Consider the following 12,628-nt stretch of genomic DNA (forward strand, 5'->3'; position numbering starts at 1 on the left):
CATATTGATTAAACGTTGAAATAAGGTTCATTCTCTCACTGCAATATTGAGAATCCAATCAACCATATTAAAAAAAATAGATAAGTCATATTCATTTCGTCACTTCAATTTATCTACAAACTCTTAAAATTAAGTGAATAATAACAATCTAACGGTAAGGATCCGATAGACTTCGTAGCTAAGGTTTATGATTTAGAAGCTAAAGTAATAGTTGATATAGATGGATACTATTATTTTCTTCACATTTTTAATCAATTACAACCGTTTCTCCATTCATAAAGGTAATAAACATGAGGCTAAAAAGAAAAACAAAAGAGGGGGCAGAGAAGAAGAGCGATGATGAAACGAGAATGGAGAAACACACACGTGGAAGAATCATAGCCGCTCTTTAAAACATGCCACGTGTCAAGCTTTATTTGGTTCATGACGCTCGCCGCCCACAGACATCCTACTATAAGGCACGCACGTTGGTGAACAAACAAACATCAGTTTGGTCTCACGACACGACACGACCAAGCTACACAAATTTGAACATGAATATTCAGGAGGAGACTAAGCTGACTCTTGCTCTTCCTGGTTCTACCAAATCAACTACACCTGCTTCTGCAGCCACAAAACGTGCCTTCTCCACTACACTTGATCTTCATCTTGGCACCAAACATGTGGTGGGATGGCCACCGGTGAGAGGAAACAGAAAGAAAATTGCTATAAAAACTTGCAAGTACGTCAAAGTTGCGGTTGATGGAGCTCCGTATCTAAGAAAAGTCGATCTCGAAATTTATGACGGTTATGACCATCTTGTCAGAGCATTGGATACCATGTTTGTCAGTACTAAGTCTAATTTGATGAATGACAAGAAATACATGCTTACCTATGAGGACAGAGATGGTGACTGGATGTTGCTTGGAGATGTACCCTGGAAGTATGTTTTCATCTATTCATATACTTTTCTCTTTCACTGTTTGTTTTTTTACCTATAAATAACTCATCTCTTTTTTGGTTCTTGTGTTCTTTTATCAGAATGTTTGTTGACTCATGCAAGAGAATAAGGCTTATGATTAGCATGGAGGATACTACTAGTTGCAGTTCCAGATGTACGGGGTCCAGTGAGAAGGATAATTAGTGTAGTTAAAGATCATAATTAGTTCATAAACACTTGCTAATTAGTGTCCTTGGTGCTTGGTGTTGTACATGATCACTTTAGGCTTTAGCACCTCTAGTAATTTTTGGTTTGGGTTTGGGATGAACTTTTAAGAGAGGCTCAATTTTACATTTGTGATTAAAATATAAAAATAGCATGTATGTAATGTAATGTTCCATGTTAGGATCATCGAGACTCTGTAGCTATATAATGGACTTTGTTCTGTTGAACCGTTTGTGTGATGTGTGATGATTTTTAAATATACTTGAATGCTATTTGTATACATGAACACTGTATAAAATGTAAGCAGATTGAGTGTGCGTGTAAGCTAAGGAAAAAGAAAAGGAAAATTTATTTAAAAAATTCTAACAGTAAAAGAATACGATGTCTGATGTCATAACTTATGTTCACAAATCACTTTCTATTTTAAAATAAGGAATAGTAAATAAAGACTATCACGATTAGAAATACTATTTTTTATTGTGTCCTTGAAGGACACAAGTTAAAAAATCTATAAATAAAAAAAAATTATTAAAAAAATAATAGAATCATTAATTATAAACTTGTATTAAATTGACCGCACAATTTCTAAGATTCACTACGCCAAAAATGACTTTTAACAGCGCATCTTAGACAGCGCTTTTAAAAGAAAGCGCTGTCTAAGGTTAAAATTAAAATAAAACACGGAAAATGTTCCAAAAAAATAATGAAAGCGCTGTCTAAGGGGGGGTCTTAGACAGCGCTTTCTAAAAGCGCTGTCTAAGACCCCCCCTTAGACAGCGCTTTTAGAAAGCGCTTTTTAATATAGACCTTAGTCAGCGCTTTTGATAAAGCGCTGTCTAAAGTCTTTAAATTAAAAAAAAAATTAAAACCAAAAGCGCTGTCTAAAGTCTTTATTCCCTCCATGTCACGAAAAAAATGTTATTCCCTCCCAAATCCTAAAAATCCTACATTCTTCTCCCAAACCCTCAATCAGAGCTTGCTTCTCTTTCTCCCAAATCCACTCCCCCTTCTTCCAACCCTCAATCAGAGCTTGTTTATCCTGTGTGAAAGATTCTTCCCCTAAACCCCATTATATGTGCGAAAATGGGATCCGAAGCTATGGTTCCAGAATGGGCATCGGAGCCTTGCATAATGGGAATCGACGAAGCCGGAAGAGGTCCCGTTCTTGGTCCTATGGTCTATGGCTGTTTATACTGTCCTCTCTCCTACAAGAAAACCCTAGCTACTTTGAGTTTCGCCGGTACTTTCTCAATCAACTTCATTCTCTTTTTTTTCTGATTATTTTATAATCAATTAAATTGGCACCAATGATTGTTCAAACAGATTCTAAGACTCTGAAGGAAGAGAAGAGGGAGGAATTATTTGAAGCTTTGAAAGGCAACGATTCTATTGGATGGGTTGTTGATGTCATTGATCCAAAGGAACTCTCTGCTAAAATGCTCAAGAAGTAAATCTATAAACCCTAGTTAGTTAGCTTTTGATTTTGTTGTTTTTCTGTTCTGGTGAATTTCAAATTGTTGTTTCTTCCGTTTTGTAACTTTTTGTAACTCTAACAGGAATAAGATAAACTTGAATGAGATATCACATGACTCTGCTATGGGCCTCGTTGATAGGGTCCTCAAAATCGGAGTGCTTCTAACCGAGGTAAAATCGGCTACTGAAAGAGAAAATTGAGGCTTTTGTAACTTTTATTGTTAAAGTACTTGGGTAGTAATGTTAAGCAGATAATTGAATTATTAGAGATGTAATGTAATGTATGATTTGTGCTTTTCAGGTTTATATTGATACGGTCGGAGATCCAGGGAAATATGAGGTAAAAATGTCTAAAAATTTCCCATCTATCAAATTTGTGGTTGCTAAGAAAGCTGATAGTCTTTATCCTGTTGTCATCCTGTTGTCAGTGGTGCAAGTATAGCTGCAAAGGTATTTAACTCTCTTCTAAAACTACATCAGTATACTATAATGTTTTATTGTTTACTTAAAATCTTTAATCCAACCTTTCAGGTTACGAGGGACCGAGCTGTAAGAGATTGGGTGCTCGATGAGACTGCTGATAATATACACAGGAACTTTGGTTCTGGATATCCTGCAGGTGAGAGTGTCATGAGTACGTCGCATATGATATTGAGTATTATATTGATTTACATTGTAATTATAATAAATATGGTTTTGTTTCTTTGTTAATGTAGATCCCGCAACCAAGTCTTGGCTAGAAAATCACAAACATTCTATCTTCGGTTTTCCAACATTGGTTCGGTTTAGTTGGGGAACTCGCAGCACTTATTTTAAAAGTGGTAAATAGAAGTTTTCTGCAAGGAGACAAAACAGGCAGACAAGAACTGTGATTCAAGGGATCTACATCCATCATTCATTTCGTTGTGGATTTCCTTAGCTTGAGCATGGACTCTAACATAATTTACTGTCAAATTTGTTCCTTTCAGCCCAAGGACCCGAAGCTTCAAGATTTTCTTCATGTCATGCAACCTCGCGCAAAGTCTAAGCTGTGGGAAAACGACACTTCAGTTGTATCCAATGATGGTAACAACCAAGCAGCATTGAATAAAGATACGGATGGTACATCAATTGCAAACCATCCTATCTTAAGCGACAGAAAAGTAGTTGGATTACCAAATAATCCCGATTCCGACAAGTCACGTGAGCTTATGACTGAATGAATGTTTCATATTGTTTTTCCTGCTCTGCCATACACGACCACGTACTTTCTCAAATTCTCTTATGGATCCATGTTTCATATTGTTTTTCCTGCTTTTCCATTTAGTATTTTTCTACAGAATGAATATCTTATGGTAGCTAATATTTTACGTTAGTATTATCTTTCAATTGATCTTAAATTTTTTTTATTTTTAATTGGTTTTATCATTTTATTGTTGCTCTGTTACAGGGAGGAGGAACTGGAAGAGCATTTCAGTCAGTTTGGCGGTGTCTCACAGGTTCATTTAGTTGTTGATAAGGAAACGAAACGATCCAAGGGAATAGCTTATATTCATTTCACAGTTCCAGATTTTGCAGCCAGGTAATAACAGCTAGATGGATAGAAATTGTTTTCTCACCTTCATTTATACCAACTATTGTTATATTGTAATTTATGCAAGTGTATGAAAATGTTTATCAGGGCGTTGCAAGAGTCAGACAATTCAATCTTCCAGGGAAGATTATTACATGTTATGCCAGCTATACCAAGACGTTCAAACAATGAAGAGTAAGGAATAATGTTGCATCATGGAAGATGTTAAATTGGATTATCATGTATTGTCATTTTATGGTTTACATGTTGTAGGAACAATGTTTCCAAGGATCAAGGAACAAAAACTCTCAAACAACGAAGAGAAGAAGAGAGGAAAGCAGCTGAAGCTAGTGGAGATACCAGAGCATGGAATAGTCTGTTCATGCGCCCTGATACAGTATGTTTCTTTATTGATAGCAGGTTGCTTTTTCTCTTATTTATAGATGTATGCATATTTTAATCATGTGTTGGTTGATGTTAATAGATTGTAGAAAATGTTGCTCGGAAATATGGTGTTAGTAAAAGTGATTTACTGGATCGAGAAGCTGATGATCTTGCTGTACGTATTGCTCTGGGAGAAACACAAGTGATTTCAGAAACAAAAAATGCATTTAAAAAAGCTGGAGTGAACGTGGAAGCTTTGGAGGAGCTTGCGAAGGGTAAAGTTGATGGCATTAAAAGAAGTAACCATGTAATTTTAGCCAAGAATTTGCCCTATGGTGCTACCGAAAATGAACTTGCAAACATGTTTGGGAAATTTGGTAGTTTGGATAAAATAATTCTCCCCTCCACCAAAACATTGGCCCTGGTATTTTTCCTCTCCTGGCCATGTTCATCATTATCATTATTATTATTATTATTATTATTATTATTGTTCAGGCTTTGAATTATTTGGGGATGGTATTTCAGGTTGTTTTCCTTGAAGCAGCAGAAGCTGAATTACGGTGGCACTGGCACACAGACGATTTTAGCAAAAACTACCAACAAAATCACAGCGCCACCATGATTTTATCAAACTTACCGTCTTTCCAAAAATGCATGGTAGTTTTATTCTGCCATCAAATTAAGTTTTCTTTATAGTCAACTGTAGTTTACTTGCATATTGATTTTTTTTTGCTCAATACTTGCATACTGATTTTTTTTTTGCTCAATACTTGCATATTGATTTGTATCAACATGAGAATGTTGATTTGGTGTTGTGTGATTTTCAATGTGTGTGAAGCAAGCAATTTTGTTAACTTGTGCTGTTTTTTTTGTGTGTTTGATCACACCAGATGTGTCTCCTATACCTCTCACTCCGGATTATGGTGGACCGACTGTAAGCTATGCAGATGGAGTATTAGATACACGCTTTAACCGTTTTATTGCTGTAAGGGAAGGTAAGCAATTAAGAATGAGTTCTTCTTTAAGGCGTATGTTAGAACGCTTCCATTGCGAGTTTACTTAAATCATTCAATTATTTGCTCACTAATGTTCAATCATGTTGCTAGATTGTAGGGAAAGCAGTCTAAATCCACCTACAACTATTGTATCCATAGCACTTGGCAACAACAATGTTCAGGGTAAAAATTTCCATCTTACTAGTGAGTTTAGCTTTATGAGGAGCTTAATGAATACTATGCGTGTGTGTTTATTTGTTGTTTGTTATAAGTTTTCATAAGTTATTATATTTTGACTGTCTTAATCTTAATGCTTGTTTTCATTATAAGGTATTGCAATCAATATTAAGTGTAAAAGCGCTGGTATAGCCCACCCTATGCCAGCGCTTTTTTACACTATATTTTGTTGAATTAACCACCTATGCCAGCGCTTTTTTGATAAAAGCGCTGGCATAGGGGGGGTTTAGACAGCGCTTTTTCAGTAAAAGCGCTGTCTAAACCCCCCCCTATGCCAGCGCTTTTTTAGTTAATTTCAACATGAAATTAACTAAAAAAGCGCTGGCATAGGGGGGTTTTAGACAGCGCTTTTACTGAAAAAGCGCTGTCTAAACCCCCCCTATGCCAGCGCTTTTTTAGTAAATTAAGCGCTGTCTAAGACCTATACCAGCGCCAGTATAGCCAGCGCTTTTAAGCGCTGTCTAATGTCAAAAAAAAGCGCTGTCTAATCCCTTGTTTGGCATAGTGATTTTTTTATTTTATTTATCTCTTAACTTGTGTCTTTGGGACACAAGTTAGCATTACCCTTTATGAAATCGATTTCATCTAATATATCGAAAAATTGAAATAAAATTTCTGGACATATCCTTTTTTTTATAAATATAAAATATATTTTGTTGGTTATTTTGAAAATCGAAGGATAAATTTATTCAACGTAAATGCTTTGAATCCCAACAGCTTTAGATTATATTTTTACTTAATTAAAAGAGGCATTTTTTAAATATTTTATTTTTAATCTAAAAATACACCACCTTTCATCTTGATTTTCTTTCCAGCCGAACTGAATATATTTCTCTGACATATATATATATATATATATATATATATATATATATATATATATATATATATATATATATATATATATATATATATATATATATATATATATATATATATATATTATATATATATATTATATATATATATATATTTATATAACTTTAGCTTGTAACATTCAATTTCACTTGTCTAAACAACACAAAAGAACCCTAATAAAGAGACTTTAACAAAAGAGCCATAAACAACGAGAGTCGTAAACATCATTATTCATTTTCTTTTGCTTCTTCTTCAAAGATCTGGTACGTCAAACACCATTATTCATATTGTTGTTGTTGTTTTTGTGTTGTTGAGATCTGAAACCTTAGAGGTTTTATCCTGTTGTTTTTGTTGTTTAAACAAATTTATATTATAGTTTTATTGATATTGTTGTTGTTGACGTTGTTGCTCTTGTTGTTGAGACTCGATGTTGAGACCATAAATCCTATAGGCTTAATCTTGTTGTTGTTTCTAATTAAACAGATTTATTTTATTGATTTATTAATGTTGCTTTTGTCGATGTTGTTGTTCTTATTGTTGAGACCATAAATCCTAGAGGTTGTTTGACGTTGTTGTTCTTGATGTTGCTGTTGATGTTGTTGATTTTTTTGTTGGTTTTATGTAAGTTATTGTTTTTGAGTTGTGTTTATTAAATCTATATGTTGTATTTAGTTGTTATTGTGTTTGAGATTATGTTTTTTTTATTCTTTATGCAACTCTCTTCTTGTTCCGTCGAGTTGAGTTTATTATATCTAATGTCAGTTGTTTGTTTCACTAACCCCTCTTTGAACATATAACCTATTAAATTGATTTTGAAAATAATCATATAAAAAATTATGTGTATATGAAACTTATCTTACAATGAATAATAATTTTTGAGCATTTTTCAACTCATCGTTTATCTCATGTTTTTTATCGTTAAAAATTCTTCAATATTTTTAGTTTCCGTTCAACTTTCTTCCATATTTGTTCATTTTTCAATGCATCAAATTTTATGCTTTCAAGAATGAATTAGAAAAGGAAGTGTTGAATAAAGAACCTGAAACATTGAAGAGATGTTAACCATAAAAGAGCGTGAGATGAATGATGAGTTACATGATGCTTCAAAATCACTAATCAATGTAAGTTGTTCTTCAAATATAACACAATTGTTCATATAATTATTTTCCTAACCAGTTTTGAGAAGTTATATGTTCGGTATATGGTTTAGTTAAATAAGAAATCCACATTAGATTTTATAAACTCAAAATTGTTTTACCCTTCGGTTTTATGAGAAGACCGAGGTGAAATGTGGTATTTTCGTCGGTGAAATGTGAAAATCGAGGGGACATGTGTTTTCGCCATTTCAGAATTTCAAAAAGGTCTTTGAGGATCGAACCTATGACCTTTGCACATACTCGTCATTTTTTTTAAACCGAGAGGTAAAGTATACACTTTTCATGACGCCATTCATTACCTCCATGTGAAACCAAGGTAAGAACTCTTTTTCAATCGAGGAAAAAAGCTTTTTTTGTTGTAGTGTATTACTTGTCAATTAGTCGGAAATTATTCTCGTCATTATATCTAAACTATTCTCTTCATAATTAATCTTCTCAATTGAAAACGATTTCTTCTTCGGTGTATCTCATATTCAATGATGTCACACTTCGTTATACTTTGATTTAGAGTGAAATGTTGGATTTTTACCAAGATGGATTACATTTAAACTCTCAGAGAACAACAAAAATTTATCTTGTCGAACACCACACTCTTATAGAGATTTCTTCATCCACAAAATCTTTTTAGAAACTTTAGTCTTTATAATACACTCAATAACAGATAAAACAACACATTTTGTAATTTTGATTTTTAAGACAATGTTCCTCTACAAAAGTCATCATGTATAAGAAGTGAATTTTCTAGAATCAATGTCACCGACTATATATGCATATGTATACTCATGTAATACAAAATCATCACTCATAAAACATAAGTACACTTTGCATAAGGAATATTTTCCATATCTTCTATGTGAGGTATCTTATATATGAAATTTGGTTGAGATGTTCATGTTTCACTCCTTGGAATGAGAGAGATTGTTAGATGATATCCAACAGTTTTCAGGGATAGAGGTGGCAAACGGACTAGGCCAGTTGGGCATATACTCGTTTAACCCACACTTTTCTGCGGGATATATCAATGTTTTAGGCTTGCACCTTCTAATATGTCTGTCACATCCCCAATTTTTTGTTGGCGTGAGCATTAACATAGTTCTTTTATAATTTTTAAACTTAATAGGTACAATACATGCGGGCTCGCCTCGTCCCACTTTCATTTTTACACTGACAGGCCAATGTTTTAATCCCTCACCCTCAACAATGTCTGCCTCGTCCCATTTTTTTGCAAATCTGACATATCTGTTTGCCACCCTAGTTAAGGATATATGACCTAGGTTACATGTGGAACTTTTTTATTGAATATTTGACCGACTTAAAACAATTATCCCCAAAGTTTTGATAGGTCATCATGAGTCGGAATCATCCACATTGGATCAAAGACTCAGCTAAAGGTCAAAAACCTACTTAAACAAGTGACAGAGACACTACATATTCACCAAAAATCTTAAGATAATGGCAAGGACGGAGGCATTCATTGGAGTATGTGGGTTTATGCCCCCACTATTATCTCATACATACATGCATTACTAATATGATTAATATTAATATTAATATATAAATTAACATTACACATTGTTATAATTGATTTTATTTTTTAATATGTAATTCAATATTGAAATAAGTGTTAATTACAATTGAAATCAATGATAACATACTAGTATTTGGTGTCATAAAATTGATATTAAATTTTGTATTAAATATATTAAATATTTATATTGAATTTTTAGTTAAAATTTATTAGATAATATGAATCACCTATAATTAAGGCAGGTTCTTGGTACCTTTAGTTTTTGTTGGGTACATATATTCTTAGGGTTATTTAATTTAAAATTTTAATTTGTTTAAAATTAAAATAATATTCAAAAATAATACGGCATTGTATATTTTAATTTGATTGAACAAAAATATCAATATCTTTAATATTAATTGATTTAAAATTTTAATTTTTTTAAATTAAAATAATATTAAAAAATGATGTGACATTGTATATTTTCTTTGTAGAGGTAATTAATGACTCTTAAATCCAAATTAAACTTTAGATTTTTGACTTGTGTATTTGTTATAATTATTGTCATTACACTTAGAGACTAAAAAACTATTATATTAATAATGCTATTTATTTTTAAAAATAATACATACTTTACATTAAAAATTAATATATTTTATTTTAAATTTAATTTAATTAATATATATTATTAAATAATATAAAAAATTACATTATAATTAATTATGTCTCACAAATATAAATATCATGCAAATATTTTATAACTATTATTAAAAAAATAGCATAATAAAAAATAATTTAATAATATAATACATATAACTTTTATATATATATATATATATATATATATATATATATATATATATATATATATATATATATATATATATATATATATATATATATATATATATATATACATTTCTCCATATGCTAATTTTTCTACTCCATCCCTGCCCTGAATAATAGGTGTATGGGTTATCTAATTTATAAAATGTTTAACCTCCACTTTTTCAATAATATTAAACTTACACAACACACATTTATTTTTCAATAAAATTCTCATTACATATTTGTGGGAAGTCTATAAAAAAAATTGGGTCGGATTCTTCGAACCATATTTTGAATTTGAAACCAAAATCGTTCTCTTCATGTGAATAAGTTTATAGTATTGTTTATCATTTTATAGAATAGAGAAAAAATCAATGTGTATTTCTTTTATACAAACTTTTTTTCATAATACATATTTAATATGATGAAGTATTCCTATTGTGAAAAAAAACATTCTAATGAAAACAAGACTTAAAGTAAAGTTTTGAAAGGGGTAGTTTGGATACTGAAAGAATATTTAAAGAAGGGGTAGTTTGGATACTAAAAAAAATATTTAATGAAAGAGGTTGGTGGATATCTCAAAATAAAGGTGTGGGCAATATTTTCTTATTATAAGGAAATTATTTATTGCACCCTTTATGAATGTTCCAACACTTATAATATTCGAACGGACTTTAAATTAATGTTTTAAAAATTGGATCGGGATTGAACAAGTTTTAATTGGTTCAATTGATAAATAAAAGGTTGAATCGTTTATTAAATAAATTAATAATATAAAATTAAATTACATAGATATGTCACACACGTTCTAAACTTAATAAAAAAACGTTTCAAAAATATATTACAAAGTTAATACAATAATATTGATAATACATATTCTACACATCATTTTAACTTTCATTTAAAAATAATTTGACCAAATTAAAGAATTACACTAAAATAAATTAAACTAATTCAAATCAATATTAAAATAATAAAATATAATAACTAAAATAAAATTTAAATAATTAAAAATATTTAAATTAAATAAGATATAATACTAAAAATAAATAATACACTATATTTCATTAAACAAAAAAAAACGAATTTAGGTTGAACTACGACAAATGTCTTAATTGACAACAACAAACAATATTGATTTGAACGACAATCAATATTATGTTGGATATCACTATGTTTAAAAAAAACGGCGTGATAATTATGGAATCTGATCGAAAGAAAAACTATAATGGACTCATAAAATTAAAAAGTTTGTATAGTTGTAAAAAAACATGAATTTTTTTTTTGTGATTGAGGAATATATGTTAAGTTTTGATATTGACATATTAAAATTAAAAAAATATTAAAAATGATTAATTTGATGTATTTTCTTTGAATCAGACGGTTTTACAAAATCGACAGCGGTTCTTTGGTTCGAATGGACGGTTCAATCCGATTTTTTCGATTTTACTCCGATTTTAATCCACTAACAATTTTGAAAGGTTAATCCAATCAGATTCATCTCCGATTTTCGGTCCAACCAATCGAACCGATTAATTCGATCCGATTTTTAAAATATTACTTTAAATATACACATTTCAATATAAAGGAGTCATTTTAATTTATCAAAAATTAATTTAAAAGTATATTTTTAGTAAAGTTTTGAATGGGATACTTTGGATACTGAAAGTATAATTTCGGATTAAATATTATTATTTGTAATATAATAATGAATGGATTCATTTGTATTTTTATTTGAAATTGATTAATTAGTTTATACCTTACAATACTTATTAATGAATTAGATTAGTGACGCTAATAAAATAATCAATATTAAAAATAAATTAACGAGGGAAATTGTGAAAAGAAAGAGACTAACCATTTTTGGTGTTAGACGTTCCCCTCTAAATCCTAAATGCATAAAGAGGGGTGCATACCAAGACTTTGAGTTGGACTAATCAAAGATTTTCTTTTAAAATAATCATTTAAAAAAAATCATAAATAATAAATAATTTTAAAAAAGTATCAAAATAACCATTTTTAGAAGGGATGCGGCAGATGAACTGACGCATCCCCTAAACAACCAAAGGAGATGTCAATAGCACTGGCGCATGCATTGGGCTCCTCATGAGGAGACGCCAATGCTATTGGACATGCATTGACCCTCATGAGGAGGCGCCAATGCCCCTGGCGCCTTAGTGGCTTAAGTACAAGTGTCAATGCCTCTGGCGCATGCATGTCATGTCATGTTGGCGCCAACCCTTTTTTCGCATGCATTTTATGTCCACTCTCTATAAATGTCACGTCTTGGATGCACTATTTTCACACAAAATCATCTCCTACTACCATATTTTCTCTAATTCAACCCCACTCACCTTCAAGTTTATGTGTTTTAACAATTTCTGCATACATTCAGAAACGAAATGCTGATGTAATATTTTCCGTTGTTGCGGCTCCGGTACAAATTCGGCTTTGGAACACAGATACGTTTGAACGTCTTAATCGGACGTTGTA

At 31.2% G+C, this 12,628-nt stretch overlaps 2 protein-coding genes and 1 pseudogene across 2 annotated transcripts; all 3 read left to right on the forward strand.

The window, feature by feature from the left end:
* Positions 1-220: 220 nt before the first annotated feature.
* Positions 221-1,371, forward strand: LOC127087520 (auxin-responsive protein IAA15). Its single transcript, XM_051028411.1, has 2 exons — positions 221-922; positions 1,021-1,371. Exons 1-2 carry the CDS (start codon positions 396-398, stop codon positions 1,121-1,123), a joined length of 630 nt encoding a protein of 209 aa, XP_050884368.1. The 5' UTR covers positions 221-395; the 3' UTR covers positions 1,124-1,371.
* A 658-nt stretch (positions 1,372-2,029) lies between these two features.
* On the forward strand, positions 2,030-3,582 carry LOC127087521 (ribonuclease H2 subunit A-like; annotated as a pseudogene).
* Positions 3,583-3,819: 237 nt separating this feature from the next.
* Positions 3,820-5,829, forward strand: LOC127082612 (uncharacterized). Its single transcript, XM_051022840.1, has 8 exons — positions 3,820-3,860; positions 4,047-4,178; positions 4,278-4,364; positions 4,443-4,566; positions 4,654-4,977; positions 5,079-5,210; positions 5,392-5,548; positions 5,660-5,829. Exons 1-8 carry the CDS (start codon positions 3,820-3,822, stop codon positions 5,827-5,829), a joined length of 1,167 nt encoding a protein of 388 aa, XP_050878797.1.
* Positions 5,830-12,628: the final 6,799 nt, after the last annotated feature.

This window comes from Lathyrus oleraceus, chromosome 5 (assembly GCF_024323335.1).
Source record: "Lathyrus oleraceus cultivar Zhongwan6 chromosome 5, CAAS_Psat_ZW6_1.0, whole genome shotgun sequence".
Classification (NCBI taxonomy): domain Eukaryota; kingdom Viridiplantae; phylum Streptophyta; class Magnoliopsida; order Fabales; family Fabaceae; genus Lathyrus; species Lathyrus oleraceus.

Bases quoted from the DNA above. Each gene is read 5' to 3' on its own strand.
- LOC127087520 (XM_051028411.1), top strand. From the start codon at position 396: ATGCCACGTGTCAAGCTTTATTTGGTTCATGACGCTCGCCGCCCACAG. The intron at 923-1,020 runs GTATGTTTTCAT...TTCTTTTATCAG, and splicing joins CTTGGAGATGTACCCTGGAA to AATGTTTGTTGACTCATGCA.
- LOC127082612 (XM_051022840.1), top strand. From the start codon at position 3,820: ATGTTTCATATTGTTTTTCCTGCTCTGCCATACACGACCAC. The intron at 4,179-4,277 runs GTAATAACAGCT...AATGTTTATCAG, and splicing joins GTTCCAGATTTTGCAGCCAG to GGCGTTGCAAGAGTCAGACA. The intron at 4,365-4,442 runs GTAAGGAATAAT...TACATGTTGTAG, and splicing joins AGACGTTCAAACAATGAAGA to GAACAATGTTTCCAAGGATC.